The sequence below is a fragment of the Bos indicus x Bos taurus genome, chromosome 7 (assembly GCF_003369695.1).
Source record: "Bos indicus x Bos taurus breed Angus x Brahman F1 hybrid chromosome 7, Bos_hybrid_MaternalHap_v2.0, whole genome shotgun sequence".
NCBI lineage: Eukaryota > Metazoa > Chordata > Mammalia > Artiodactyla > Bovidae > Bos > Bos indicus x Bos taurus.
In genome coordinates this window covers 66,156,091-66,183,913 of record NC_040082.1, presented here as the reverse complement: position 1 = coordinate 66,183,913, position 27,823 = coordinate 66,156,091, and the positions used below count along the sequence as shown (strand labels likewise).

Here is a 27,823-nt window from a genome sequence, read left to right as displayed (position 1 = left end):
AAAGTGTGGGCGGCTTAGAGATAAACTGTGGAGTTCTAAATTATGAGTGTTGACATTTTATGACCATAGGCTTTGGTATAAGATGGAAAACCTATTTTTATATTTAGTTGGATTATTACAATAGAGTACAACCTTAAAGCTTTGGAATTGAAATGTTAACGGACTGCCAGACTTTACAGGCGTTAGTTGGACTGCATTATGCAGAGTTTATAGGGTAGAGATGAATTACCTAAGAAAAGCATTCTGTGTATGAATAGTTTATATTATCATTTTCATGGACTTAGTTCCTAATAAAACAATATCTTAGGAATTTGAAGATATGAAATTGTCTATTAATAACTACCCTTGAGAGCGAAAGCTGAAAATAAGTATAGGTTCTGGTTAACTGGCAGATTAACTTCTGATACGTTATTTGTGCAAGAAAAGTGTTTCTCTCTAGAATAAATGTCTTTACATGTTGTAGATCTGTGTAGAGCTGCAAGATGACTTGGATCTTTTGGGTTCAATGAAAAGGAAAGTTGATTTGTTAACTAAAGCTTTAAACTACTTAGACTTCCCATATCTAATTGTGAAGGTTATCAAAGTAGTTTAAAAAAAGACTCACTTAAGAACTAAAATAAAAGCTTGTATACAGAATTGGTGGGCATAGTCGACAGAAACTTTGTCATCAGGTTCTAATTGGATTTCCGATATTATAACTTTTTTCCTGACTTAACAAAATAATTGTTTGCCACAACAACAACAAAATAAAGTACTAAGTAAAATTGTTTCTTATCTAATTATTTGCTATTCTATACATATGTATCGGAGAAGGCAATGGCACCCCACCCATTCCAGTACTCTTGCTTGGAAAATCCCATGGACGGAGGAGCCTGTTAGGCTGCAATCCATGGGGTTGCTAAGAGTCGGACACGATTGAGCGACTTCACTTTCACTTTTCACTTTCATGCATTGGAGAAGGAAATGGCAGCCCATTCCAGTGTTCTTGCCTGGAGAATCCCAGGGACGGGGGAGCCTGGTGGGCTGCTGTCTGTGGGGTCGCACAGAGTCGGAAACGACTGAAGTGACTTAGCATAGCATACATATATATATCATTTCATGACTTTTTCTAGGTTTATACAAATATAAGTATATGTATAAATATAAATATATTTATACAAATATACATATAAATATATATGTATATTTGTAAATATACAGATATACCTGTGTAAACAGGATCATACAATATTTTGTAACTATTTCAGTTATGTTTTAGACATCTTTCAGAATCAGTAAATACGAAGTCACCTCAAGTATAAGTCCATATTATGACTTGAACATGCTTTACTCAAATGTTGAGGTGGTTTCTAAATTTTTGCAATTAGAAATAATCTTCAACAAGTAGTCTTTTATATTTGTTTGCATGTTAATACTTTTATTTTTGTTGGATAGATTTCCAGATGTGGTTGGACAAAGGATATATATGCTTAGAATTTCAGTGCATATTGCCTGAATACTTTACAAAAATTTAAGAGGTTAATTCATACCAGGAACATAAGTGATTTCTCTGTTTCACTGGAGTTTGTGAGGATTATGAGTTAAAATTACATAAAGTATTTAGAATACTCCCTAAGTGTGTGTTAATACCGCTATTATTACCTTTTTGTATTTTTTATTATTTCTCTTTATTAATGGACTACACTGGGACAGTAAAAGGAAATCTACGGAACTTTGCCTTTAGCACTTATCAGATATGTAGCTTTTAATGTGCAAATCTTACTGACTCAGGAGTTTAGTTCTTTAGGAACTGCATATCTTGCAAGTATGAGTTGTTCTGTTTGATACTGTTTTGGGTACTTTCTAGCTCAGGGCTAAGACGGTGATCATGGGATACACTAATTAATGTAACCATTTTCATGCCAGTTTCGCCATTATCTCTTATTTAATAGTCTAAATACTATTGTAGGTTCTCTGTAAAACTCATTTTCTTATATTGTTTAAAACGTTGAATTAGAGCAACAGCTGTCTTCATATCCTGAGAACAGTTCTACACACACATATAAACATGAAGCTACCTTTTAAGGATCTGTGCTGGTTGCAGCTGTTCATAATATCCTATTAGAATGTGCGTAAATGTGTGGTCAGTGGTATCTCATACCCAGGAAGGAGAACAACATTGTTACCTAGTTTAAATGGATTATTTTTTCTAGGACTTAGAGATTAGAACAGAGATATCTTGAACTTGATTTAAATTAACTTTTTGATGTCAACCTGTAATTTGGGATGGAGGAAAAGTAATATCAGTCAAGTAGCAAGTGTCTTGAGTACTACTGTTTTTAGCAGCATTAAGTTGGCTTTGTGTGGAGTATAGAGAAAGTGGAAGATAAAGAGCCCTGCTGTGGAGGGCTCTTGCAATCAGTCTAGTTGGAAGTATGAAAGCAAAAGTAAAAAGAATAAGCATAGAGTACAGTTATGGGTGAAGTTATTAAGTACATACCTTAATTAAGTACAAGTTAAATGGAGAGAACATTAGTCGGGGATGGGGTGATATGGAAAGGCAGGAGTGGGACTTGAAAGTAGGATTAGAATACTGAAGACAGGATTGGGACAGTCTGAGTGAAAGTATCAGTTCAGTTCAGTTCAGTCGCTCAGTCGTGTCCGACTCTTTGTGACCCCATGAATCGCAGCACACCAGGCCTCCCTGTCCATCACCAACTCCTGGAGTTCACTCAGACTCACGTCCATCAAGTCAGTGATGCCATCCAGCCATCTCACCCTCTGTCGTCCCCTTCTCCTCCTGCCCCCAATCCCTCCCAGCATCAGAGTCTTTTCCAATGAGTCAACTCTTCGCATGAGGTGGCCAAAGTACTGGAGTTTCAGCCTCAGCATCAGTCCTTCCAAAGAAATCCCAGGGCTCATCTTCAGAATGGACTGGTTGGATCTCCTTGCAGTCAAAGGGACTCTCAAGAGTCTTCTCCAACACCACAGTTCAGAAGCATCAGTTCTTCGGCGCTCAGCCTTCTTCACAGTCCAACTCTCACATCCATACATGACCACAGGAAAAACCATAGCCTTGACTAGACGGACCTTTGTTGGCAGAGTAATGTCTCTGCTTTTGAATATACTATCTAGGTTGGTCATAACTTTCCTTCCAAGGAGTAAGTGTCTTTTAATTTCATGGCTGCAGTCACCATCTGCAGTGATTTTGGAGCCCCCAAAAATAAAGTCAGCCACTGTTTCCACTGTTGAAGTAGGAATAAATGTAGAGGGTTTGGTAAGCAATACAACAGTATGTTTATGGATAGGATTTGGAGTTTGATAGTCCTGATTTTGAATGCTGGACTCTAATATTAGTTATGTTTCTAGGCACATAATGCCTTTATTCAGTTCTTCATTTACAAAGTAGGGTCAGTAATAGTTCTTTTCTCACAGTGTTTGGGAGAAGCAAATGTATAATGCTTAGTGCACTGCCTGGCATACAAAGGTTCAAAAATGAAAGCTGTAAAACAAGAGAACTTGACCTGCTTGGGTGAAAGATAGGCTTTCTGCCATACATGGGGATTCCATATAGGCTGTGTGCAAATTTTGAATATCCTGGTGAGTGGTAAGTGGTACATGTTTACTTTAAATATCTGGTTCGCTATCAAAACTTGGACAGAATTATTCAGTCACTGAAGATTTTAGAGTGTGTTTGTTGAGAAACAAATTTACTGGGGGTATGTAGCTTCTGTTTTTAAAATAATTATTTATTAGGATTGCATAGGAATATTTACCTAAATGGTAGTGGTGGCCATTTATGGGGGGAGGGTTTTGGTTGTGGAGTTGCTGATAATACTTCTTTTCTTCTTTACACTTCGCTAATTTTCTGCAATGAGATTGTTCTAGTGGTGGCCCCAATATCTGACCTAATCTTTCTGGGCCCTTTTCACATATAAATATTTGTAAGTGTAAGCTTGTAGTTGAAAAACCTCTGCGGTTAGTGCTGTTTAACATACTGATCTCATTCACTTGTCCTATTGAGAAGGAAATGGTAGATTTTTTATTCCTTATGATTTAAAGATGACTGAGTGGGTTTTAGTAAATAGTTTGAGAAGGTGAAGTAGAACATTCAGGGCAAACTATTTGGTATGTTTTAGTTTTGTTTTGGCCATCTGCTCAGCTTGTGGAATCTCAGTTCCTTGACCAGTGATTAAACCCAGGCCACTGCAGTGAAAGCCCTGAATCCTAACCACTAAGCCTTAGTTGGTGTATTTTTTGTATAAAACTTGCAACTGTTGGAGGATTAATAATAGCTAATATTATTTATGGTGTGCCAGTCTCTAATAATAAAGCCCTTTAAAAGTGGATCTTTGATAGCTCAGTTGGTACAGAATCGGCCTGCAATGCAGGATCTGATTCGATTTGGATCGATTCCTGGGTCAGGAAGATCCGCTAGAGAAGGGAAAGGCTACACACTCCAGTATTCTGGCCTGGAGAATTCCAATGGACTATACAGTCCATGGGGTCTCAGAGAGTTGGACACGACTGAGCGACTTTCACTTTCAAAAGTGGATCAACAAATTTAGTCCTTAGAGCAACCATATGTAATCTTCCCTATTTTAGAGATGAGCAAATTGAATTTCAGAGACGTTAAATACCACAGGTCACACAGCTTGAAAGATAGAGAAGGGATTCAGACAGACTCACATTGTCTAATTCTAGAGCCTGAGCCCTTTTTTTTCCCTTCAAACTGTACATATGTTGTACTCAGTCAAGTTGATAGAGTGGAAAAGCCAAGGATTTCTTTCTGTACTGTAATAGTTGGCTTGTTAAAGAACTTTTTTAGAATGTAAAAATTATATAATAATAATGATTTTCTACAATGTGATAAGAGTGTGAACTCTGCCAGTACTTTACAAGAGCTGTGCTTTGTTTGAGGTGTGATTGCTGTATTATGTGGTAAAGATTGATGTTCCATTAATAAGATTTGATGGCTTTGTAGCAGAAGTGGGGAACTGTTTGTAGCATGGGCATGGATAGACAAATAAGAGGATGAATAATTTGAACTGAGACAAACTTGTATTCGGCTTTTCAAAATCTGTGAAACACTTGCAAGCTACTACTGTTAAGGCATATGTCGTTTTTAAGAGTAGGTGAAAATGTTAACTGACTTCAAAGAGAACATTACTCAGAGCAGCTCTGCACAGTGGAACATTGTGTGGTGGTGGAAGTGTTCTACATTTGCATTGCCCAAAGTCCAGTAAGTTGTAAGAGGTTGAAGTGATTAATTTTTACTTGAGAGGGATTGGGAATGCATCACAAAGTGTGTGCTGTTTCTGGAAAATGAGTGAGGTTTAGAAGGACCAGGGCATTTCAGGTGGCGAAAGTGATAGCGCAAAGCAGGAAGATGGGAAGACTGACTTGTGTTGAGGCACTGTGTGCATGAGATGAAGCTGGCAAGTGGGAGTGGGCTTGGAATTATGAGAGGCCTTAAGTTCTACATTAAGGAATCTGGACCCTATATGTTGGTAATTCGTTTTGTTTGGAAGATAAGTAGAAGCAAAACAGTTACCAAGGTAGAATAGAAAATTAAACCTTCAATAGGACATACAGTAAAGTTGGGGACATTAATTTTTTCATGCTTAGAGCTTGTCCTGTTTTGAGGAGATAGGAAACAAAGATAAATAATATGGGCTTTTAGTTTTGTTGGGATACATCTTAGAAATTCAGATCTGATGGCTTTTAGAAAGATGTATGTTTGCATGCATGGGCTAGAAGCAGTGGAGAGGGTGAATGGAGTGGATGACATTACAGTGGGAAGTTTCCTAAAGGACTTTATGGGCTGAGTGTTCAGTCACTCAGTTGTGTTCGACTCTTTGCGACCCTATGGACTGGAGCTCTCCAGGCTTTTCTGTCCATGGGATTCTCCAGGCAAGAATACTGGAGTGGGTTGCTATGCCCTCCTCCAGGGGATCTTCATGACCCAGGGATTGAACCCACGTCTGTTATCTGCCACATTGACAGGCAGGTTCTTTACTACTAGCACCACCATAGGAGAGACAGGTAAGTAGTACTCAGGAAATTTTTTTTTTAAGTGATAGGTCGTCTATTTGCAGGAAGGCTGATCTTGACACCTGTGCTTCTTGAAGGGCTCTCCCAGCATGTTCCTGGCCCATAGAGCTTAGAGTTCATAGGAAATCTCATGAGATCCCAGACTATGCTGTACGGATACAGGGCATAGTTGGCTATAACTGCTCTGGGAGTTGGAAAGGGCTGTTGAGGCACAGAGTAAGTTTATCTAAGTAAAATGGTTCTATTTAATTATTGTGTCAGATTTGGACCAAGGCAGAATGGCGCCAGAGCTCTCATTCCTACTCATTCCACTAAATTAGAAGAATTAGGGGTCCAGGGAGGCTAGGGAGATCAAAGCTAGCTAGTGGAGAAATGATCTATAGTCCTGACTCCTGTTGATTTCAGATTTTATGACTTGGGATACATTTACCTATAATACCTTTTTTTGGACTCAGTTTCCTCTTCTATATGGTAGAAATAAGATAGGGTGCTTATGAGGATTAAATAAGATAGTGCACATAAGCAATTTATTACTTTAGTAATAATGTAGGAGTAGAAGGGTTTACTAACCTGAGGGGGAAATGGACTCTGGGAAGAACTTTGTCTTTTAGGATTTTTTGGGTGGCATGGGTGAATTTGATCTTAGTTTGAGAGAAATCTGCCACTGGAAAGGGAGGCAACATATGAATATGAGAGTAAAGGGAACACAGGCAAGGTCCCAGAGTGAAACACAGGGAGAAGCATAGAAGCCATGATAACAAAGGCATCAACTCCCAAGTATAACTGACTTTCTAAGCTTAAACACAGTGTTTTAAAGTATTTATACCTTTAAGCAGGTATCAATTTTGCTTTCTAAAATAAGTGTCATATAGGTGAAACCAGCAGGCAGTATATGAATTGATTTGGAAGAATGTGTTCAGAAGTGGGAATGAAGTTCCTTGTCAGAAATTAAAAATAAAAAAGAAAAATTGAGTCCTTGGAAACTAGTTCTAGAAAAATAACTTTCCATATATTTACAATAAAATTGAGTCCTTGGAAACTAGTTCTAGAAAAATAACTTTCCATATATTTACAATAAGATAAGAGTTGTTTTCAGGGCATGTAGACTACTCTCTTGGCGAAGTTATGAGCTGTTTATAAAACACAAAGAACATTTAATGGATGTATTAACATGACAGCATATTATTTTATGTTGGAATTTTGAACACCAGACTTGAAGAATTAGAGGATAGTGGAGACTGGTTAGTCCACCTCTCTAGTATTTTAGACAGATGGTCATATCAGACTTGTGCTTCAACATCTCAGTTACAGAATTCCCATTATTCTAAGAAGCAGTGCATTCCATGGGCAGCTTTACTCAGTAGAAAGGTCAAAATCATAGACTTATTGTGTGCAGTTAAAAAACAGGGCTTTTTGGCTGAGACTCAGAAATCTTGTCCGCTCTGGTTTTGGATGTAATGTTGCAGTAAGGTTTAATGCTTAAATGTTTGTTTTATCTTTTAGGGCTTGCATTTCTTTTGGACCTAAGAATCGCTCAATTGGAGCAGCAGCTAAAAGCCAGGTAGAGTTCTGTTTTTCTCATACTTATTTCTGTGGTTGGTCCATCCTCCAGTGCAGCAGCTCTTTCAGTGCCCGTTATGTGTGGAGCACTGGGAGCCCCCACGTGTACAACTGAGAGACAAACCTATTCTCATGCACTTGAGTGAGAAGCAAAGAGCTTTTAAAATAGCATGAACAGTGGTCTGTTTAATGCAAACTACCAGGATGTGTTTTACCTAGATACTGTTAAAGCAAGGTTTTACTTGTTCCTGAGTTGTTGTTAACAATTTTTTTCCCCTGGGTATTTAATCGGTAAAGTCTGTCTTGTTGAATTTTCATCTTACTCATATTTAGGGTCAGTGTTGTGTCTAGATTTGACCTTGTTGATCAAGGTTCTCAAGGAAGGAGAGCATACTTGGAGAAGCACACTTACCATTAGGTTACTTTTAAACCAGGAGCCTGACTTATTTGCTTGTTTCTCAGTAAGCAGAGCAGCAGAACCTGAAGAGTTGTATTTTTCTCAGTGCCTGAGGTTGTATAAAATTAAGGAGTTGCATGTTAGATCTTTCTATAGTTCAGTCTGGAGCAACATAATAGAATGAATAACGGTCTTTTTCTGGACCAGTCTGGGCCTAAGGTTTATAAGCCCCCCCAAATGGTGCTTGACCAATTGATTTTTAATTAAATTGGGTGTTTTATAAGTTGCAGAAAGTTCAAGATGTTTTAGAAGACAGCAGGTAGCACATACAGAGCTGTTTTGGTTTTAAACTTGCTTTCATTATTGAGAATAGTCGTTATACTAAACTGGCTGCCTAGTTCTAGGTTGACATAGTTATTGTGGTATTGAATTTCTTGGCAGCTTACTGAAGCAGAGCCTGACTTTGGAGGCCTCATATTGTTTTACAAAAGAACTTCTGTTTGTGCCTTTGACATATTGGATTCAGAGGAGCTCTGTTGTTGTTTTTCCCTGGGACTTGTTGCAGTCCTGCATTGGGAAGAAGAGTCCATAAGTCTTGAGCAGAAATTCATTTTCAGTTTTTGAATATCTTTGCCAGCATTTTTTTCATAAATTACAGTAGTTTTTGTTAGAGATAAATTAGGAAATGCAGGTGTACAAGTATAAGGCATTTAGATGTTAGCATACTACCACTGTCCAAAAACCACTGTTATTATCTTAATGTGTAACCTTTTATAAGCATATAAATGTTTTTCTCCCCTACTCTAAGAAAGTGACATCATATCATATAGATACTTGTCTCCAGACTTCTAAAATAATTTATCCATTGTATGGATAGACTGTAATTTATTTACTCATTTCCCTGTCGTTGACCCTCTAGGCTCTTTCCAGTTTTCTGTTGTGATAAATAATACTGTGTCAGTTTATTTGCATTTATCTTTGTGGGCTTAGTGTCATCTGTTTTTTCTTTATGGTAAGTTTCAGTTTCATTCACTAGAATAACTGAATTAATATATACTGTTGGATTGACTCCTGGAAAGTTTGAATCCCAAACTACAGGTAATTTTTAAAAGATAAAAATTTAATGTAAATGTTCATTAGAAGTTTAATAACAGGAAATATTTTTACAAGGGTAATGATCTGTCTTACTGAGGAAGTAAGACAAACTGGGCTCTGGTCCTAGCCTGCCACTGTGTGACCTGTATAGGTTCGTCACTCCTCCCTTCAGAAGGCATCATTTATAAAGGTTTAGTGCTGAAGGAAACAAACTAGGAAGGAAAGTTTGTGGCATGAAAAGGATTCTGATTTAATCCTGAGACTTTTGAATCTCCCCCCCCTCCCCCAATTTAATTGCTGTTATAATAGTCTTTCTACTCGTTGACTCTGATATCCTTTCTCTTAGGTAATTTCCAATGCAAAGAACACAGTCCAAGGATTTAAAAGATTCCATGGCCGAGCATTCTCTGATCCATTTGTGGAGGCAGAAAAATCCAAACTTGCATATGATATTGTGCAGTTGCCCACTGGGTTAACAGGTATAAAGGTAAGGTTCTGAAGATAATGCCTTATGATTGAAATACAGTATTTTATGTCATCAGATGACTGTGTAGAAGTGAGTAGCCATTCCCTCCTCTAGGAGATCTTCCCAACCTAGGGCTCGAACCCAGGTCTCCCATATTGCAAGTGGATTCTTTACCAGCTGAGCCACAAGGGAAGTCCAAGAATACTAAAGTGGATAGTCTACCCTTTGCCAGCATATCTTCCTGATCCAGGAATCGAACCGGAGTCTCCTGCATTGCAGGCGGATTCTTTACCAACTGAGCTATCAGGGAAGCCCTTGAGAATGCTATCAGATCAATGTATATCATACTATTCTAGTTTTAAGTTGTAATGAAAATCGTTACAAATGCTTTGGAAAAGTCTTGCTGGTGAAGACCATTTGGCTTTTTTTTTTTTTTAAAGATCTGACTTTTATTTGGGAGCCATAGGTGGCACTGTTAGTAGGGATTGGACAGATAGGTGGTGATGATGTGAAGTTAACTTCTTGTCTTGTTTTCTAATGCAGCAGTCTTCCCAGTAGTCTTTCTGGTATGATTTTAGTGAATGATTACTGGAAGAGCAAGAAAAGAAATCAACACTTTAAAGTCACTCCCAGATATGTAGTCATACTCTTGACAGTAGGATTGGAAAGTGGTGATGTTCTTTTGGAGAAAAGGGAGTTTAGTCTTTGCTATCTCTGGAACATCTAGGAGAATCTCTTTGTGAAGCATGACGTGAGCTGATCATTTGAAAAAGATGAGAGGCTGAGTGATGGGTATAGTGAACATGTCTGTCTCTTGCACTCAGGTGGTAAGAGGAATCCAGAAGTACGTTTGAGCTTTCCAGGCAACTGAGTTTAGAGAAAGGAGGTTTGATGTTTGAGACACCCCATTTGGAGAACTAAGGATCATGGGAACAGGTTCAAGTCCAAGAGATGTTGAAAATCGTGGGAAAAAGATAGTTTTGCAGTTGTAGCTGAGAATTCAGTTGAATTTGAAAGTAAAGAATTCTGATAACTGAAAAATGATCACTGGATTTACTTAGGGTATTTTCAGCAGTAATTTAAAAACAGTTTTAATGGGCCTAATGATGGATAAGAAGTGCAGAGGAGGAAAAGAAACGGAGATGAGGAAATGAGGATTACTTAATAGTTATGAAAGAAATAGGGTGGGTATTGGCAGATTTAGTCAGAAGAGCCACGGGAGGAAGAGACTAGGGAGAACACCTGTGGATCCAAGTATGAGGCTGGAGGAATTTTGGAAGACTTACATGAGAAAAGAAGAGGTAGCCTTGAAAGAGGCTCACTGGGAGGATTATTTTTCCATCTGTATTCAGTAAGGTGAGAAACTATTCTAAACCAGAATAAATTATAGTTGGGTTTGGGAGGGAGAAGGTGAGAAGATGGTTTTCAAGTTCGAGCTGGAGCTAAAAGTACAGAGTTGACATTTTTTGGTCTGTGTTGTAGTTGGGAAGTATGGATGTGGAATAGGACCTTACCTTAGGCAGTCTTTTCTGCATTTACAGTTTGTACTCTTGTCAGAATTTCATACCTTTATGCATGGTGTAGGATATCTTGAAGGTGTCAGCAGTTACTTATTTTGTCAGGTCTGTCCTTGATGTTGGGGCTAAGACAGTGAATAGTCACTTCAGTCGCTCAGTTGTGTCCGACTCTGTGACCCCACGGACTGCAGCACGCCAGGCTTCCCTGTCCATCACCAACTCTTGGAGCTTGCTCAAACTCAAGTCCATCGAGTCACCAGATCTGACAAAAACTATTGCCTTAGATTGGATCCTAATTGAGGTGATGATTATAAAGTCAACACAGTGAGCAAAGTAAAGTATACATAGTATGTCAGATGGTAAAACAGTTTCCACCACCAGGCCCTTTAATGGAGGGGCAGTGTGGGTTATGGGGAGCTACACACCAGTTTGCTTCTTCCCAGGTAGTTGTCTCAAGTTTTGCTGGTGGTCAGAACATACCGTTTACACATTGGTCCTCATGAACGCAGATGAAAGGAGCAGTGACCCTACAAGAGACTGACTCAGACTTGCTTGTGAGTGTCCAGGAGTCTCTGGAGGAGGCGTGAGTTGGCGGTGGATTGCTGCAGGGTTGGGGACACTGAATGTGGCAGTGTGTGCATGGGACCTTTTGAAGGAGGTCACCATTACCTTCATTACTTCCACCACAGTTTGGTCTCAGGTCAAACAACAGGGAGGGAACACAGCCCTGCTCATCAACAGAAAATTGGATCAAAGATTTACTGAGCATGGCCCCACCCATCAGAACAAGACCCAGTTTCCCCCACAGTCATTGTCTCCCATCAGAAGCTTCCCTAAGCCTCTTACCCTTGCCTGTCAGAGGGCAGACAGAATGAAAACCACAATCACAGAAAACTAATCAAACTGATCACATGGACCACAGCCTTGTCTGTCTCAATGAAACTATGAGCCATGCTGTGTAGGGCCATCCAAGACAGACAGGTCATGGTGGAGAGTTCTGACAAAACGTGGTCTGCTGGAGAAGGGAATGACAAACCACTTCAGTATTCTTGCCTTGAGAACCCCATGAAAATATGAAAAGGCAAAAAGATATGACACTGAAAGATGAACTCCCCAGGTCAGTAGGTGCCCAATATGCTACTGGAAAAGAGTGGAGAAATAACTCTAGAAAGAATGAAGAGATGGAGCCAAAACAAAAACAACGCTCAGTTGTGGATGTGAATGGTGATGGAAGTACAGTCCAATGCTGTAAAGAACAATGCTAGCAAGGTAATGCTCAAAATTTTCCAAGCTAGGCTTCAATAGTACATAAGCTGAGAACTTCCAAATGTTCAAGCTAGGTTTTGAAAAGGCAAAGGAACCAGAGATCAAATTGCCAACATCCCTTGAATCATAGAAAAAGCAAGAGAGTTGGAGAAAAACATCTACTTCTGCTTTATTGACTATGCCAAAACAAAGCCTTTGACTGTGTGTATTAGAGCAAACTGAAAAATTCTTCAAAAAATGGGAATACCAGACTACCTACCTGCCTCCTGAGAAAGTTGTGCAGGTCAAGAAGCAACAGTTAAAACTGGACATGAAACAACAGACTGGTTCCACATCAGGAAAGGAGTATGTCAAGGCTGTATGTTGTCACCCTGCTTATTTAACTTACATGTAGAGTACATGATGTGAAATGCTGGGCTGGATGAAGCACAAGCTGGAATCAAGATTGCTGGGAGAAATATCAATAACCTCAGATATGTAGATGACACCACCCTTATGGCAGAAAGCAAAGCAGAACTAAATAGCCTCTTGATGAAAGTAAAAGAGGAGAGTGGAAAAGTTGGCTTAAAATTCAACATTCAGAAAACTAAGATCATGGCATCCGGTCTCATCACTTCATGGCAGATAGATGAGGAAACAGTGGAAACAGAGACAGACTTTATTTTTGGGGGCTCCAGAATCACTGCAGATGGTGTTTGCAGCCATGAAATTAAAAGATGCTTGCTCCTTGGAAGAAAAGCTATGACCAACCTAGATAGCATATTAAAAACCAGAGACTTGATCTTACCAACAAAGGTCCATCTAGTCAAAGCTATGGTTTTTCCAGTTGTCCTGTATGGCTATAGGAGTTGGACTGTAAAGAAAGCTGAGTGCCAAAGAATTGATGCTATTGAACTGTGGTGTTGGAGAAGACTCTCAGAGTCCCTTGAAACTGCAAGGATATCAAACCAGTCAATCCTAAAGGAAATTTGTCCTGAATATTCATTGGAAGGACTGATGCTGAAGCTGAAACTCCAATACTTTGATATGAAGAACTGACTCATTTGAAAACACCCTGATGCTGGGAAAGATTGAGGGCAGGAGGAGAAGGGGATGACGGAGGATGAGATGGTTGGATGGCATCACCGACTTGATGGACATGAGTTTGAGCAAGCTCTGGGAGATGGTGATGGATAGGGAAGCCTGGCATGCTGCAGTCCATGGGGTCTCAGAGTCAGACATGACTGAGCTGAATTGATCTGAACCTCATCTCCAGGTATCCTGGTTGGTAGGCATGTTAACAAGTTAAAAGTGATCTTTAAATTATTTTTGCTTCCAAAACTAGTTTTCTGAATTTCCTCTTGAGATAATGTTCCACTGATGATTTAGAAATTATTTATTTTAGGTTTTTAGGACATGAAGAAATACAATGTTTAGATCCTTTTGTTTTTTATTGCAGGTGAAGTATATGGAGGAGGAACGTAGTTTTACCACGGAGCAGGTGACTGCCATGCTTTTATCCAAACTGAAGGAGACAGCAGAAAGTGTTCTTAAGAAGCCTGTTGTGGACTGTGTTGTTTCGGTAAGTTTTATCCCTACGCATTATTAGGGTCTGTGAAGAAGCAGAAAGAAGAAAGCTGTTCATTGAAAATAAATTGCTTTTTGTCTTAGGTGGTAACCATTATTTTAAGAACTTTTCAGACTGGTTCTCATGAATTTTTTTTTCCTTCCCTAGTTTTTGCTCTTGCTTCTATTCTGTCTGTTTAAAGGCTTATCTCTGACTAAGCCCGCTTCTTCCTGGATTCCTTCTAGCATCCCGCATAGTGCCTGGCACTTGGTAGCCTCTTGTTTGTTCAATTAGTTGAATACTCTCAATAAGAAATGCTTTTTCTCTATTCCTGTCTCTGTATCTTTGCTGTTTTTATATCCAGCACTAAAGGCAAGACAGCAGTAGACTTCATCTTGTATTTTCCACTTGCCTATTTAGATGGAAGCCTGGCTGTTTATAGCTTTGTGCTTGTAATATGGTGGCGTCCTTAGGTACTGTTGAAATTTAGGTGGTTGAATTTGTTTTTCCAGTGAATCACCTCATTCTGCAGTTGTTATCTGATATTTTAGTTCTTTGGCTTCTTTTGTCTTTCTAAATTTTTATTAAAAAATTTTTTTTTGATGTATAGCTGATTTATAGTGTAATTTCCCTGTATAGCAGAATGACTTGGTTATATTGAATACATTTGTATATGTATACATGTAATGTGTTAGTCGCTAAGTTGTATCTGACTCATTTGCAACCCCATGGACTGTAGCCTGCCCAGCCCCTCTGTCCATGGAATTCTCCAGGCAGGAAGACTGGAGTGGGTTACTGTTCCCTTCTCTAGGGGCTCTTCCCCACTCAGGGATGGAACCCAGGTCTTGTGCATTGCAGGCAGATTCTTTATCGTCTAAACCACCAGGGAAGCCCCATATATATGTGTGTGTGTGTGTGTGTGTATGTGCATATATATATTCCTTTCCATTGTGATTGTGACAGGATATTGAACATAGTTCCCTGTGCTGTACAGTAGAACTTTGTTGTTTATTGGCCTATTTTGTCTTAATTTTGGTGCACTGTTATTTCACCCCATAGTCTTTGTCTGATGGAGTTCTTGTTTCTTGTCTATCTAGTAAAATCGTACTGACTTTTGTCAGGAAGAACTGGATTATGGCCTATAATCCACATTTGGAGGATGCAAAGAAGAATGCTACTTCCTTTAAAGAGCTCAAATTCAATACAGGCGCTGTGTTTCTTAGATGGTTTCTGCTTTCCCCCAAATCTCTAGTGGACTTTCAGGTTTCAGTGGACATTTCCCCCACCTACTGTCCTAACTTTGATTCTGAATTTTGCTCTGTATTCAGTTCAGTCGCTCAGTCGTGTCCTACTCTTTGCGACCCCATGAACCGCAGCACGCCAGGCCTCCCTGTCCATCACCAACTCCGGAGTCCACCTAAAACCATGTCCATCAAGTCGGTGATGCCATCCAACCATCTCATCCTCTTTCGTCCCCGTCTCCTCCTGCCCTCAATCTTTCCCAGCATCAGGGTCTTTTCCAATGAGTCAGCTCTTTGCATCAGGTGGCTAAAGTATTGGAGTTTCAGCTTCAGCATCAGTCCTTCCAATGAACACCCAGGACTGATCTCCTTTAGGATGGACTGGTTGGATCTCCTTGCAGTCCAAGGGACTCTCAAGAGTCTTCTCTAACACCACAGTTCAAAAGCATCAGTTCTTCGGTGCTCAGCTTTCTTTATAGTTCAACTCTCACATCCATACATGACCACTGGAAAAACCATAGCCTTGACTAGATGGACCTTTGTTGGCAAAGTAATGTCTCTGCTTTTTAATGTCTAGGTTGGTCATAACTTTCCTTCCAAGGAGTAAGTGTCTTTTAATTTCATTGCTGCAGTCACCATCTGCAGTGATTCTGGAGCCCAGAAAAGTAAAGTCAGCCACTGTTTCCACTGTTTCCCCATCTATTTCCCATGAAGTGATGGGACTGGATATCATGATCTTAATTTTCTGAATGTTGAGCATTAAGCCAACTTTTTCACTCTCCTCTTTCACTTTCATCAAGAGGCTCTTGAGTTCTTCTTCACTTTCTGCCATAAGGGTGGTGTCATCTGCATATCTGAGGTTATTGATACTTCTCCCAGCAATCTTGATTCCAGCTTGTGCTTCTTCCAGCCCCACGTTTCTCATGGTGTACTCTGCATAGAAGTTAAATAAGCAGAGTTACAAAATTTGCTCTGTATAGAGGTAAATTTTAATGTAAAATGGCAAGACTGCCTGATATGCTTTTCCAGCTTTGGGGATCAAGTTAAAGGGTGATGGATTAAGTTATGTGTTGCGGGTTCTTGAGAATTTTGGTGATTTACTTGGAGAGTTTACAAGACTCAGAATAAAGCCATATTCATGGCTAAGATCTATTATAGTGAAAGGATGCAAAGCAGAATCAATAAAGGGAAATGGTATGTGGAGAACATCTGGAGGAAACCAGCTAAAAGCTTCCAAGAGTCCCCATCCATTGGAGTTAGACCAGAAGTTCTTAATTCCTCGAAAAACAAGTTGTAACAATACACATGAAATATTATACACCAGGAGAGTTCTGCCTGAGGCTCAGTCCAGGATTTCTGTTGGGGGTCATTCACAAAGGCATGCTATACCTTGGATGTACCAAAATACGAGAATTCCAGAAGGAAATTTAAGTATAAAAACATAAACTACGTTGTACAGTTTAGGCACAGTGTACCACTCTAATGATTTAAGGAAAATTTGCTGTCGCTTTAGGGAACTACTTATTCAGATTCCTGGATCCAGGGAAGGGCTAACCTTGCCATCGGGCCTATCTAAGGATAGTGGTCTCTGGCCTCTATGTGAACTCTCTTCTGTGCAGTTGCTGCTCTAGATTTTGGTGCTATGGTGTATCTGATTGCTATGTAAATAGGGCCTGGGTGTATTTTGTTCTATTTGTAAACTGATTATTGTTAAATATAAGCTTTATATTTTGGGAAAGTTAATAATAGCCCTTGTGTTGGAATCAAATCACATGTATAAAAGGGTGTATGGGAAGCTTTAGCACCTCTGCTACCTACTACGTAGATTTTCCTTCCCAGAGATTACTAGTTTTACCATTTTGTTACAGATCTTTCCAGAGGTTTTTATGTACCCAAGCAAGTAAGTATAGGTCCTTCTTTACTTTTATTTTTCTTTTAATAAATTTTGGACGTTTACCTTATTTGTTCCATAGCATTAGAGAGGTGCTTCGTTTGGAGCAGAATGTCCCAGTTTATGCATGTACCATAATCTATTAATATTTAACCATAGTCTCTTTTTTGGGGGGTTTCCCTGGTGGCTCAGCTGGTAATGAATCCTCGTGCAACAGAGGAAACCCTAGTTCAATTCCTGGGTTGGGAAGATCCCCTGGAGGAGGGCATGGCAACCCACTCCAGTATTCTTGCCTGGAAAATTCCCATGGACAGAGGAGCCTGGTGCGCTACAGTCCATGGGTTCGAAAAGTTAGACACGACTGAGCAACTAAGCACACAACACAGCATGGTCTCTTTCTGTTGGACATCTCGGTTACTTCCAGATTTTGTTTCTTTAATTGCCAAAAATATTACAGTGAGTAAAAGTTGGACAAATACATTTTGCTCTTACATGATAAGTTTGTAGGTTATAGGCTAACTTCCTGGAAGTGCAGTTGCTGGGACTGAGGATACATATGTTTTAAATTTTAACAACTATTGTTTAATTGCCCTTTAGAGAATTTGTACTAATTTATACTTATGTCAGCAGTGCATAAGAGGGCTTGTTTGACCACAGCCTCATCAGCTCAGCTTATTGGCGTGTCAAATAATTCTGATCGATGAATAATGGTAGCAAAGTATGTGGGATTTTGATATTTTACTTTTTAGGTAAACTTGAATGTTTTATAATTTATAAACCATTTTGTATTTCACTTTTTGTGAAATATTCCTATCCTTTCCTGATTTTATTTTAAATTTATGGTCCTCAGTTTTTTAGAAAACATTTTTTAAAATCCTTTTCTCCACTGCATTTTTAAAACTTCTAATTTAAAAAAAAGTGTTTATTTTTGGCTGTGCTAGGTCTTTGTTGCCGCACAAGCCTTTCTCTAGTTGCTGCAAGGGGGGCTGCTCTCTAGTTGTAGTGTGTGGGCTTCTCATTGTGGGTTCCTCTTCTGTTACAGAGCATGTGCTCTAGGGCATGTGGGCTTCATTAGTTGCAACTCCAGGGCTCTAGAGCACAGGCTGAATAGCTGTGGCCCACAGGCTTAGTTGCTCCGTGGCATGTGTGATCCTCCCGGATCAGGCATCGAACCTACGTCTCCTGTGTTGGCAGGCGGATTCTTTATTACTGAGCTACCAGGGAAGCGTGGTCTTCATTTTGATTTGTAGTTCTTCGAATATTAGAGAGATTAGCTCTTTGCTGTTTTATAATGTGAGTTGCAAATATTTTTCCTCATTAGGTTATTAGAATTTTTTAATGAATCGAATGTTTCAGTTCTGCTCCCCCTTTTCCTTCCCTAGCAAAACATTATCTTAGCAATTGCTCTCATTTAGCACCTGATTGACATCAAACCAAAGACATCAGTCCAACAGACGTGGGCTGTGATCACTTGTAAACTTAACATTCGTAGGTCTCAGTGCCTGTGAGCATTAGAACACCTGCCCCTCCTTCTGATCCCTTGTGTGCGAGCTCAGTCATGCCCGACTCTAGCCTGCCAGGCTTCTTTGTCCGTGGAATTCTCCAGGCACGAATACTGGAGTGGGTTGCAGTTTTCCTCCTTCAGGCGACCTTCCTGACCCAGGGATCAAACCTGCATCTCCTGTGTTGGCAGGCGGATACTTTACCACTATGCCACTTGGAAAACCCCTCTTCTTATCCCTTTGTTGTTCAGTCACTGAGTTGTGTCTGTCTCTGCAAGCCCATGGACTGCAGCACGCAAGGCTTCCCTGTCCTTCACCATCTCCCGGAGCTTGCTCAAACTCATGTACATTGAGTCAGTGACACCATCCAGCCGTCTCATCCTCCATCACTGCCTTCTGCTCCTGCCCTCAATCTTTCTGAGCATCAGGGTCTTTTCCAGTGGGTTGGCTCTTCCCACTAGGTGGCCAAAGTATTGGAGTTTCAGCATCAGTCCTTCCAGTGACTATTCAGGGTTGACTTCCTTTAAGATTGACTGGTTTGATCTCCTTGCAGTCCAAGGGACTCTCAAGAGTCTTCTCCAGTACCACAGTTGGAAAGCATCAATTCTTCAGCACTCAGCCTTCTTTATAGTTCAGCTCTCACACCCGTACATGACTACTGGAAAAACCATAGCTTTGACTGTATGGACCTTTGTTGGCAGAGTTATGTCCCTGCTTCTTAATACGCTAAGTTTGTCAGAAGCTTTTCTTCCCAAGGAGCAAGTGTCTTTTAATTTCATGATTGCAGTCACCATCTGTAGTGATTTTGGAGGCAAAGAAAATAAAATCTGCCACTATTTCCACTTTTTCCCCATCTGTTTGCCATGAAGTGATAGGACTAGATGCCATGATCTTAGTTTTTTGAATGTTGAATTTTTAAGCCAGCTTTTTCATTCTCTTCTTTTACCACTCGTCAAGAAGCTGTTTAGTTCCTCTTCGCTTTTTGTCGTTAAAGTGGTATCATCTGCATAACTGAGGTTGTTTATATTTCTCCTGGGAATCTTGATTCCAGGTTGTGATTCATCCAGCCTGACATGTCACATAATGTACTCCACATGTAAGTTAAATAAGCAGGGAGACAATATACAGCCTTGATGTACTTCTTTCTCAATTTTGAACCAGTCTGTTGTTCCATGTCCGGTTCTAACTATTGCTTCTTGACTTGCATTCAGATTTCTCAGGAGACAGGTAAGGTGGTCTAGTATTTCCATCTCTTTTTTTTTTGACAATTTGTTGTGATCCACACAGTCCAAGGCTTTAGCGTAATCAATGAAGCAGTAGTAGATGTTTTTCTGAAATTCCATAGCTTTATCTGTGATCCAGCGGATACTGGCAATTTGATCTCTAGTTCCTCTGTCTTTTCTAAATCCTGCTTGTACCTCTGAAGTTCTTGGTTCACGTATTATTGAAACCTAGCTTGAAGGATTTTGAGCATGACATTGCTAGCATATGAAATGAGGACAATTGTATGGTAGTTTGAAGATTCTTTGGCATTGCCCTTCTTTGGGATTGGAATGAAAACTGACCTTTTTCAGTCCTGTGGCCACTGCTGAGTTTTCCAAATTTGCTGGTGTATTGAGTGCAGCACTTTAACAGCATCATGTTGTGGAATTAGAAATAGTTTAACTGGAATTCCATCACTCCACTAGCGTTGTTCATCATAATGCTTCCTAAGGTTCACTTAACTTCATACTTCAGGCTGTCTGGATCTAGGTGAGTGATCGTGCCATCGTGGTTATCTAGGTCATTAAAACCTTTTCTGTACATTTCTGTGTATTCTTGCCACCTCTTCTTAATCTCTTCTACTTTTGTTAGGTCCTTGCTGTTTCTGTCCTTTATTGTGCCCATCTTTGCATCAAATGTTTTCTTGGTGTCTCCAGTTTTCTTGAAAAGATCTGTCTGGTCCTAAATCTGTCTTAGGTGTGCTAACAGTGCTGGCCACAAGGTGGTGGAAGAGTCATGGCACTGCATTCTGCTGGGATTGGAAGCCAAGTAGCACCTTGAAAGCAAGTGAAAAGTTTTTTCTCAGGCGACAGGACTCCATATAGGGTCCCAATCGTGCTTACTCAACATACTCTGCCTGGGTTGGAATGACGATAAGGACCATCCTCCCCAGTAGCACAGGGGAGGATTCACAAGCTGGTTTACACTTTTTTAAAAAGAGATCGAGTGTCAAGGAAGTCTCGTCTCGGGATGGGACAGAGAACTCACAGGTTGGCTCTGCTGGCCAGGGGAAACACTGATTCCAGCTTAGCAACCTTTGTATGATGAGTCCTTTCCCAAATCCATGAAAATACTCAGAGCTCGTCAGACCATTTTACTTACATGCAGTTTTCAACTGTCAGAGGAGGTCAGGACTGTCTGGCCTGGGGCTTTTACTAGGATCTTAATTCAGGATTAGCTATTCAAAGCGTGAAATAAGAGGGAATACATTTTAAGGATCAAGACTGCTCTTTGTATCCCTGCTGAGGGAATAATTTTAGACATGATTGGTATAGAGAAAAGTGGGCACTGGGCAGGGCACAGGCCGACTTTCAGGTCCAGGCTTCTTCATTGGTATGGTAGAAGTGGGACCTCAGCCTGGGGTCCAGCTTATCCTCTGCAAGGCTAGTTGCCTCAGCCGGTGCAGCTCATGAGCAACTTCAGGAGAATGAAGACGTGAGACATGATCAGGCCAAATCAGAGCTCCTCAGTCTGCTCTACCAGCTTCTGGCACAACATCATCTTGAACTTGAATTGTGTATACCCAGAAAAGGCTGAGGAGAAGGCAATGGCAAGCCACTCCAGTACTCTTGCCTAGAAAATCCCATGGACGGAGGAGCCTGGTAGGCTGCAGTCCATGGGGTCTCGAAGAGTCGGACACAACTGAGCGACTTCACTTTCATTTTTCACTTTCATGCTTTGGAGAAGGAAATGGCAACCCACTCCAGTGTTCTTGCCTGGAGAATCCCAGGGACGGGGGAGCCTGTTGGGCTGCTATCTGTGGGGTCGCACAGAGTTGGACACGACCGAAGCAACTTAGCAGCAGCAGCAGAAAAGGCTGAGCACAGCCAACTGCTTCTCTCTGTCCTGGGAGAGGTGCATGGAGAATGATAGTGGGGAAGTAGTGCCAAGCTTGTGAGCAGCGAAGAAGGGCACAAACATGTTTAGCCAGGAGAAGCTTGGAGCCAGGCTGTAATCACACAGGGTCAGTAGTACAAAAAACACCCAGCGAGTGCACAAAGATCTCAGAGGCAGTGAATCCTAGCCACTGCATCAGCTTCCAGAACAAGAAAAGCATCATGCAGGTTGAGTGAAGCAGGGCCCAGCTGAGTGTCCCACACACTGGGCTGTGCCCCCACTCCCATGGGCCTCTCTGATGCCTGCTGTTGTTGCTGCCAGGCGAGTGAGAGGTAGCGAGCAGTCCTGCTTGCTGTGGCCCTTGGCCCCAGTGCCACTGATTTCCCGGCCACATCTTGGGACCCAGCACTGGCCACCAGAGGGTACTCATCTTGACCTGCTGGTTCTTTTGGGTTTTATGTTATATTTAGAAAATCCCTTCTTTTTTTTCCCCTTCTTTCTTTGACAGTAAAGATTGCCTTTTATTCTGATACTCATGATTTTTAAAAAACATTTACATCTTTGGTTTGAAATATATGTTGGTATTTGGTGTTTAGTAGGGATGCAACTTCATTTTCTATATGGCTGTCCATTTGTCCCAAGACTGTAGAGTAGCCCAGATAACGCTGTACTGGTTTGAAAGATTTCCTTGATCATATACAGAGTAAATAGCTGTAGCTATTTGAGGGCATTTCTGGCTTTTACTGTTTTTTTGACAGGTATATTTTAAATCAGGAATTTCCATAATAATGGTAAATTAAAAAATTCTTTTTATAGGTTCCTTGTTTCTATACTGATGCAGAAAGACGATCAGTGATGGATGCAACACAGATTGCTGGTCTCAATTGTCTGCGATTAATGAATGAAACTACTGCAGGTAAGTGACTATTAACTGAATTTTTTTTTTACTTGCTCAATCTCAAAGGTTGTGAAATCTTAAAACCCTAGGGTTTCTTATTCCATATTTTACTTGGAGCACTTACCAGTATTTTTGGGTACTCTGTCACATATGAAGAGTTTACTTGACAAGTACTTTTTCGGTATCTTCATAGCACTTTGATATTTAATTGCATGCTTTTTTGGAAAGGAAGTGCATTTATTATGTGTTTGGAGCATTGCTTTGGTTTACATATTGGGTTTTTCTCCCAACTTGTGGGCCAGTAGAGTCAGAGGGGTGGGGTTTATAAAGCAAGATCTCAGGAGGCAGAATATATGGGAATGTTGAGAGACGGCGCAAGGGAATATGGGGGAAAATGTTTGGAAAAGTGGGAGAAAGTTGTTTTGGAAAAAACTGCCACAGTTGCTGGAACTGGAAATTGGAAACATGAAGGAAGCCAAAGTGAAATGAATGTCAGCGTATATCTCTTTGAAGTCAGTGTTATTCGTGAATAAACCATGCAGAGCTTATAAGGATTTTGAATCTTTTTTTGCAGCTGTAAATCTGTTTTTTCCTATGTAAATGAATTTTAAGTTTACTACTAAAATGCTAACATTATGTTTATTTTTGTATTATTGTGTAGTTGCTCTTGCATATGGAATCTATAAACAAGATCTTCCTGCCTTAGAAGAGAAACCAAGAAATGTAGTTTTTGTAGACATGGGGCATTCTTCTTATCAAGTTTCTGTATGTGCATTTAATAGAGGAAAACTTAAAGTAAGTATATTTTTCCCAGGAGACTGTATTACAGATGTATGATAATTAGGAATTCATGAGAGGCAACTTAAAGTAGTTGGTTATGGAGTTGTGTTTCAGGGCTTCCTTGGTGGTCCAGTGGTTAAGAATCGTCCTGCCAATGCAGGGGATATGGGTTTGTTCTCTGGTCCAGGAAGACGCCACGTGCTGCTCAGCAGTGAAGCCTGTGTGCCGTGACTACTGGCCCTGTGCTCTAGAGCCCTTGGGCTGCCACTGTTGAGCCTGCATGCCACAAGGACTGAAGCTTGTACGCCTAGAGCCTGTGCTCTGCAGCATGAGAAGCCACTGCAACTAGAGGAAGCCTGCTAGAGAAAGCAGTGAGCGCCCACCTCAGCCATAAATAAATATATCTCAAAGAATTTTGTTTCACTAGTGGAAACTTGGTATGAGCCATCTGAACTAGAAGTTAGTTGTGTAGGGGTGGGGTGGAAGTTGAAGGCCCAAAGTAATTTTTGAGGTGTTGACAAGATAATGAAGCAAAGAGCATAGAACTTGAGGAAAAAGTCCTTAGATTCCTGAGCCTGTTTTTTTTGTCTGTAATGTGGGGAAAATAATGCTTGCCTTGCAGGTTTACTAGGGGGAGTCTTTAACGTATAGTCCCTTCAGAGGTCTTAACACTGAGGATTAAGGGATGATAAGGGTATTCTCTTAAGGTTTTGAATGTTCTGGGAACAGGGTGGAGTGACTAGAACTTGGCTGGCCAAAAGAAACCAGCCTAGGAGTTCTAGTCTAGATGTCTAGAGATGATAGAGCTCTGGAGAAAGCAGTCTTGTACACAGAGAAGTCTAGTAATGTTAATGACAAGGAGGGACCGGAGGGTGATGCTGGTCACAGTTGAAAAAAGCTTTTGTAGGATGTATATACACTTCCTATATTAGTCTCTTAATTAAAGGAAAATTTATGTAGAGTGAAAGGTATAGATTTTAGGTGTTCAGTGAGTTAAAAAAATTTTTTTTAGTTGAAGAAAACTACACTTCAGTGTTGTGTTAGTTCTAGGTGTTACAGCATAGTGATTCAGTTATACATATATTGGTAAATTCTTTTTCAGATTCTTTTTTCCTTATAGGGACAATTATAAAATTGCAAAATACTGAGAGTAGTTCCCTGTGCTATACAGTAGGTCCTTATTGGTTCTCTAGTTTATTTATAGTAGTGTTAATCCCATCTTCTAATTTATCCCTCCCCCTCAGCTTCCTGTGGTTAACTTTGGTAACCATAAGTTTTTTTCCTTTGTCTGTGGGTCACAGTCAGATTTGATAGTGTTTGCTAGTTCCTCAGTGGTACATAAAATCAGTTTTCTAGCTTGGTGATTTTATCTAGAATGTACTTAAAAACCAAGGATAATCTGCATATTTGCTTTAATTACTTGGGTTCTGTATCAGGGTTTTTGCTGCCAGCTCTAAATTGGCTTTCTGCTCCCCCAACTTGGGGGTTGGTCCAATGGAACTACCTATCCCAGAATAAGTATTTTTTAGATTTGAAGGGTATTTTGAGTTTCTCTTTTTTACAGTCCCTTGTTTCTTTATATTCTGATTTGTCCCCACCCCCCCCCCTTTTTTTTAATATAAAGCAGATCTTGGGGATGGTTGGGAAATAAGAGGATCATAATTTTTACAGATACAAATGATGGACCAAGTGTTATTCTCAAGTGTTTAAGCTTTACTTTTATCCATAATAGGATTATTTCTAAATTCCAGTTTATACTCTCACTTTTTAGACAGCAGGTATTGGCTATAATTTAGCCTTGTCTTTGAGTCAGAGTGATGAGTATTAGTATTTGCTTCACTATCAGCTGTCACTTGTCAGTTTTCCAATTACAGTTTAAATTTAACTATCAAAATACTTACTGTAGAATCATACCAAATTTGGAAACATATATGTATGAAGGAAAGACATTTATGATCTTACTACAGTTTGATATATTTCATTCTAGTCATTTATGAAAACAAAATTGGAATTACACAGAACTGTACTCAGTTCTGTATTGTCTGTTTTTTTTTTTCTTTCTTTCATGAGATCACGCATTAAGAAAAACTTCCTGAGGACATTTAACATTCTTTGAAGAGATGGTTTTGAGGGTGTTGGTCATCACTTACTTAGCCAGTTTTCTATTATTGAATCTGATTAGATCTTCTGATTTCCTTTAGAGATTTAGAAAAGGATAACCCAACCTAATTATAGTTCTCTATGTTGAATAGAAACAGATTACTGTGAGTTAAGGCTTTAGCATATTTTCTGGTGGTAAATTGCATGAAGCTAAATAAGCCTTTGGTATTATTTGCAGTTTTGTGGTAGAGATAAGACTAGAGCTGTATATGACATGTTAGTGTATTGGCTCTTGAATTATAATTATTGTTTGGAGTCAGATTGGTGTAGTGGGGAAGGCATAGGTTTTAAAATTGAGATTGGGTTTTGAATTCTACTTCTACCACTTAATATCTTTGTGACCTATAGATTGTCAGATCTGTCTAGATCTGTAAATTGAGGGTTATGATGTCTCATTTCATAGTGGTTGTAACCTTGTTTAAATGACATATGCACATTGCCTTGTTTCGACCTTAATGTCCCTTACCACCTTTTTATTACAGTTTACCAGTTACATATATGTCATGATAAAATTTTAAATTGGTTAGTTTTTTAACTAATTATCATCTTTTCCCAAAGGTTCTGGCCACTGCATTTGACACAACACTGGGAGGCAGAAAATTTGATGAGGTGCTAGTAAATCACTTCTGTGAAGAATTTGGAAAGAAATACAAGCTAGACATAAAGTCCAAAATCCGTGCATTATTACGACTGTCTCAGGAGTGTGAGAAACTCAAGAAATTGATGAGTGCAAATGCTTCAGACCTTCCTTTGAGCATTGAATGTTTTATGAATGATGTTGATGTTTCTGGAACTATGAATAGGTAACCATATTAATATTTTGATGGTAAACTGAACTGTGGCGTTTCTCTATATTAGCCTTAATTATCTAATTGTTGAAGTTATCGTGATTGTTACAACTTCAGATTTTGTAGGTAAAAATCTGGAGGCCATTCAGGATCTTGCCTTTAATGTGAAGGTTGGGTTTGATTATTCAAATAATTTCAACTAATTGATTTGTTCTGGTTAATTGGTTAATTGAATGTTCCAAGAAATTGGCAGTTCTTCAACATGTGCCTGTGTTAAACGTGAGTCACTAGTTTTCATAAATTCAGGGCAGAGTGCTTTAATGCAGAATTATATGGAATTTGCTTTAGTCATTGACTCAGAAATTGTGTTTTTGAGTAATTCAGTATCACTTGAGACAACAGGTCTTTTTGTATGACATGATAAGAATTCTGGGTAATTTGATGTTTCAGGGTTATCCTCAGAAACACCCAGAATGTGTCTGTTACCAGGTCAGGTTGCATGGATGTTCTTCAGGATGTGAACTCTACTTACTGGTAGAATTTAAAGAAGACTATGGATTGTTTGGGAAAGTGTGGCCTGAGCCATGCTCAGAATGTTGAGATGGGCATCAGAATTGCTTCTAGTCTGCCAGAATTAGATTACTGTGCCTAGTAACCAGATTGTAGTCACCTTTCTCGTCTACTTGAAGTGATGGTTTTCATTTTAATTTTTTTTCATTAAACTGTAGCTTTCTTGTGTTTGTATAATGTATTAGGTGGAATCCTACACTATATGTTTGGCTTCTTTTGTGTCTGGCTTCTTTAACTTAATGTTTCTAAGTTCATCCACGTTGTATGTGTTCGTACCTCATTGCTTTTTATGGCAAGTAATATTCCATTTGTGTGGGCATATCACATTTAATTCATCCATTCATCAGTTACTGGACATCTGTGTTTCCACCTTTGAGCTTTTGTGATGAGTGCTTTATAAACATTCACCACAAGTTGTGTGAGTAGCTTGTTTTCAGTTCTTTTGGGTATGTAGCCAGGAGTGGAATTGCTTGGTCATGTGGTAATTATATACTTAGGTTTTTGTGGAATCACCAAACTATTTTCAGTGTGTCCAGTCCATCTCTAGTGGAAGTGCTCACTTCCCTCCTAAAAGCTCAGAAATACTTATTTCACATAAAAATGAGTAAAATGCTGAGTTACCATATGATTCAGCATTTCTGCTCTTAGGTATATATCCAAGAGAACTGAAAACACATTTACACAAAAATTTATAGACAAATGTTCATAGCACTCTTTTTTTTTTTTTTGATAGAAATGTGTTTGTTTATTTGAAATTTAAATTACACTGGTGAACCTGTATTTAATCTAGCCATCGTGCTGCTGCTGCTGCTAAGTCGCTTCAGTCGTGTCCGACTCTGTGCGGCCCCATAGATGGCAGCCCACCAGGCTCCCCCATCCCTGGGATTCTCCAGGCAAGAACACTGGAGTGGGTTGCCATTTCCTTCTCCAATGCATGAAAGGGAAAAGTGAAAGTGAAGTCGCTCAGTCGTGTCTGACTCTTAGCGACCCCATGGACTGTAGCCCACCAGGCCC

At 39.8% G+C, this 27,823-nt stretch overlaps 1 protein-coding gene across 1 annotated transcript in view; it reads left to right on the top strand.

The window, feature by feature from the left end:
* HSPA4 (heat shock protein family A (Hsp70) member 4) overlaps positions 1–27,823 on the top strand; it is a 53,879-nt gene that overhangs the window by 3,185 nt on the left and 22,871 nt on the right. The window contains exons 2-7 of the mRNA XM_027546508.1: positions 7,537–7,594; positions 9,432–9,572; positions 13,773–13,895; positions 22,430–22,529; positions 23,173–23,306; positions 26,010–26,254. Coding sequence (XP_027402309.1) covers positions 7,537–7,594; positions 9,432–9,572; positions 13,773–13,895; positions 22,430–22,529; positions 23,173–23,306; positions 26,010–26,254 — 801 coding nt within the window. The remainder of the gene's footprint in view (positions 1–7,536; positions 7,595–9,431; positions 9,573–13,772; positions 13,896–22,429; positions 22,530–23,172; positions 23,307–26,009; positions 26,255–27,823) is intronic.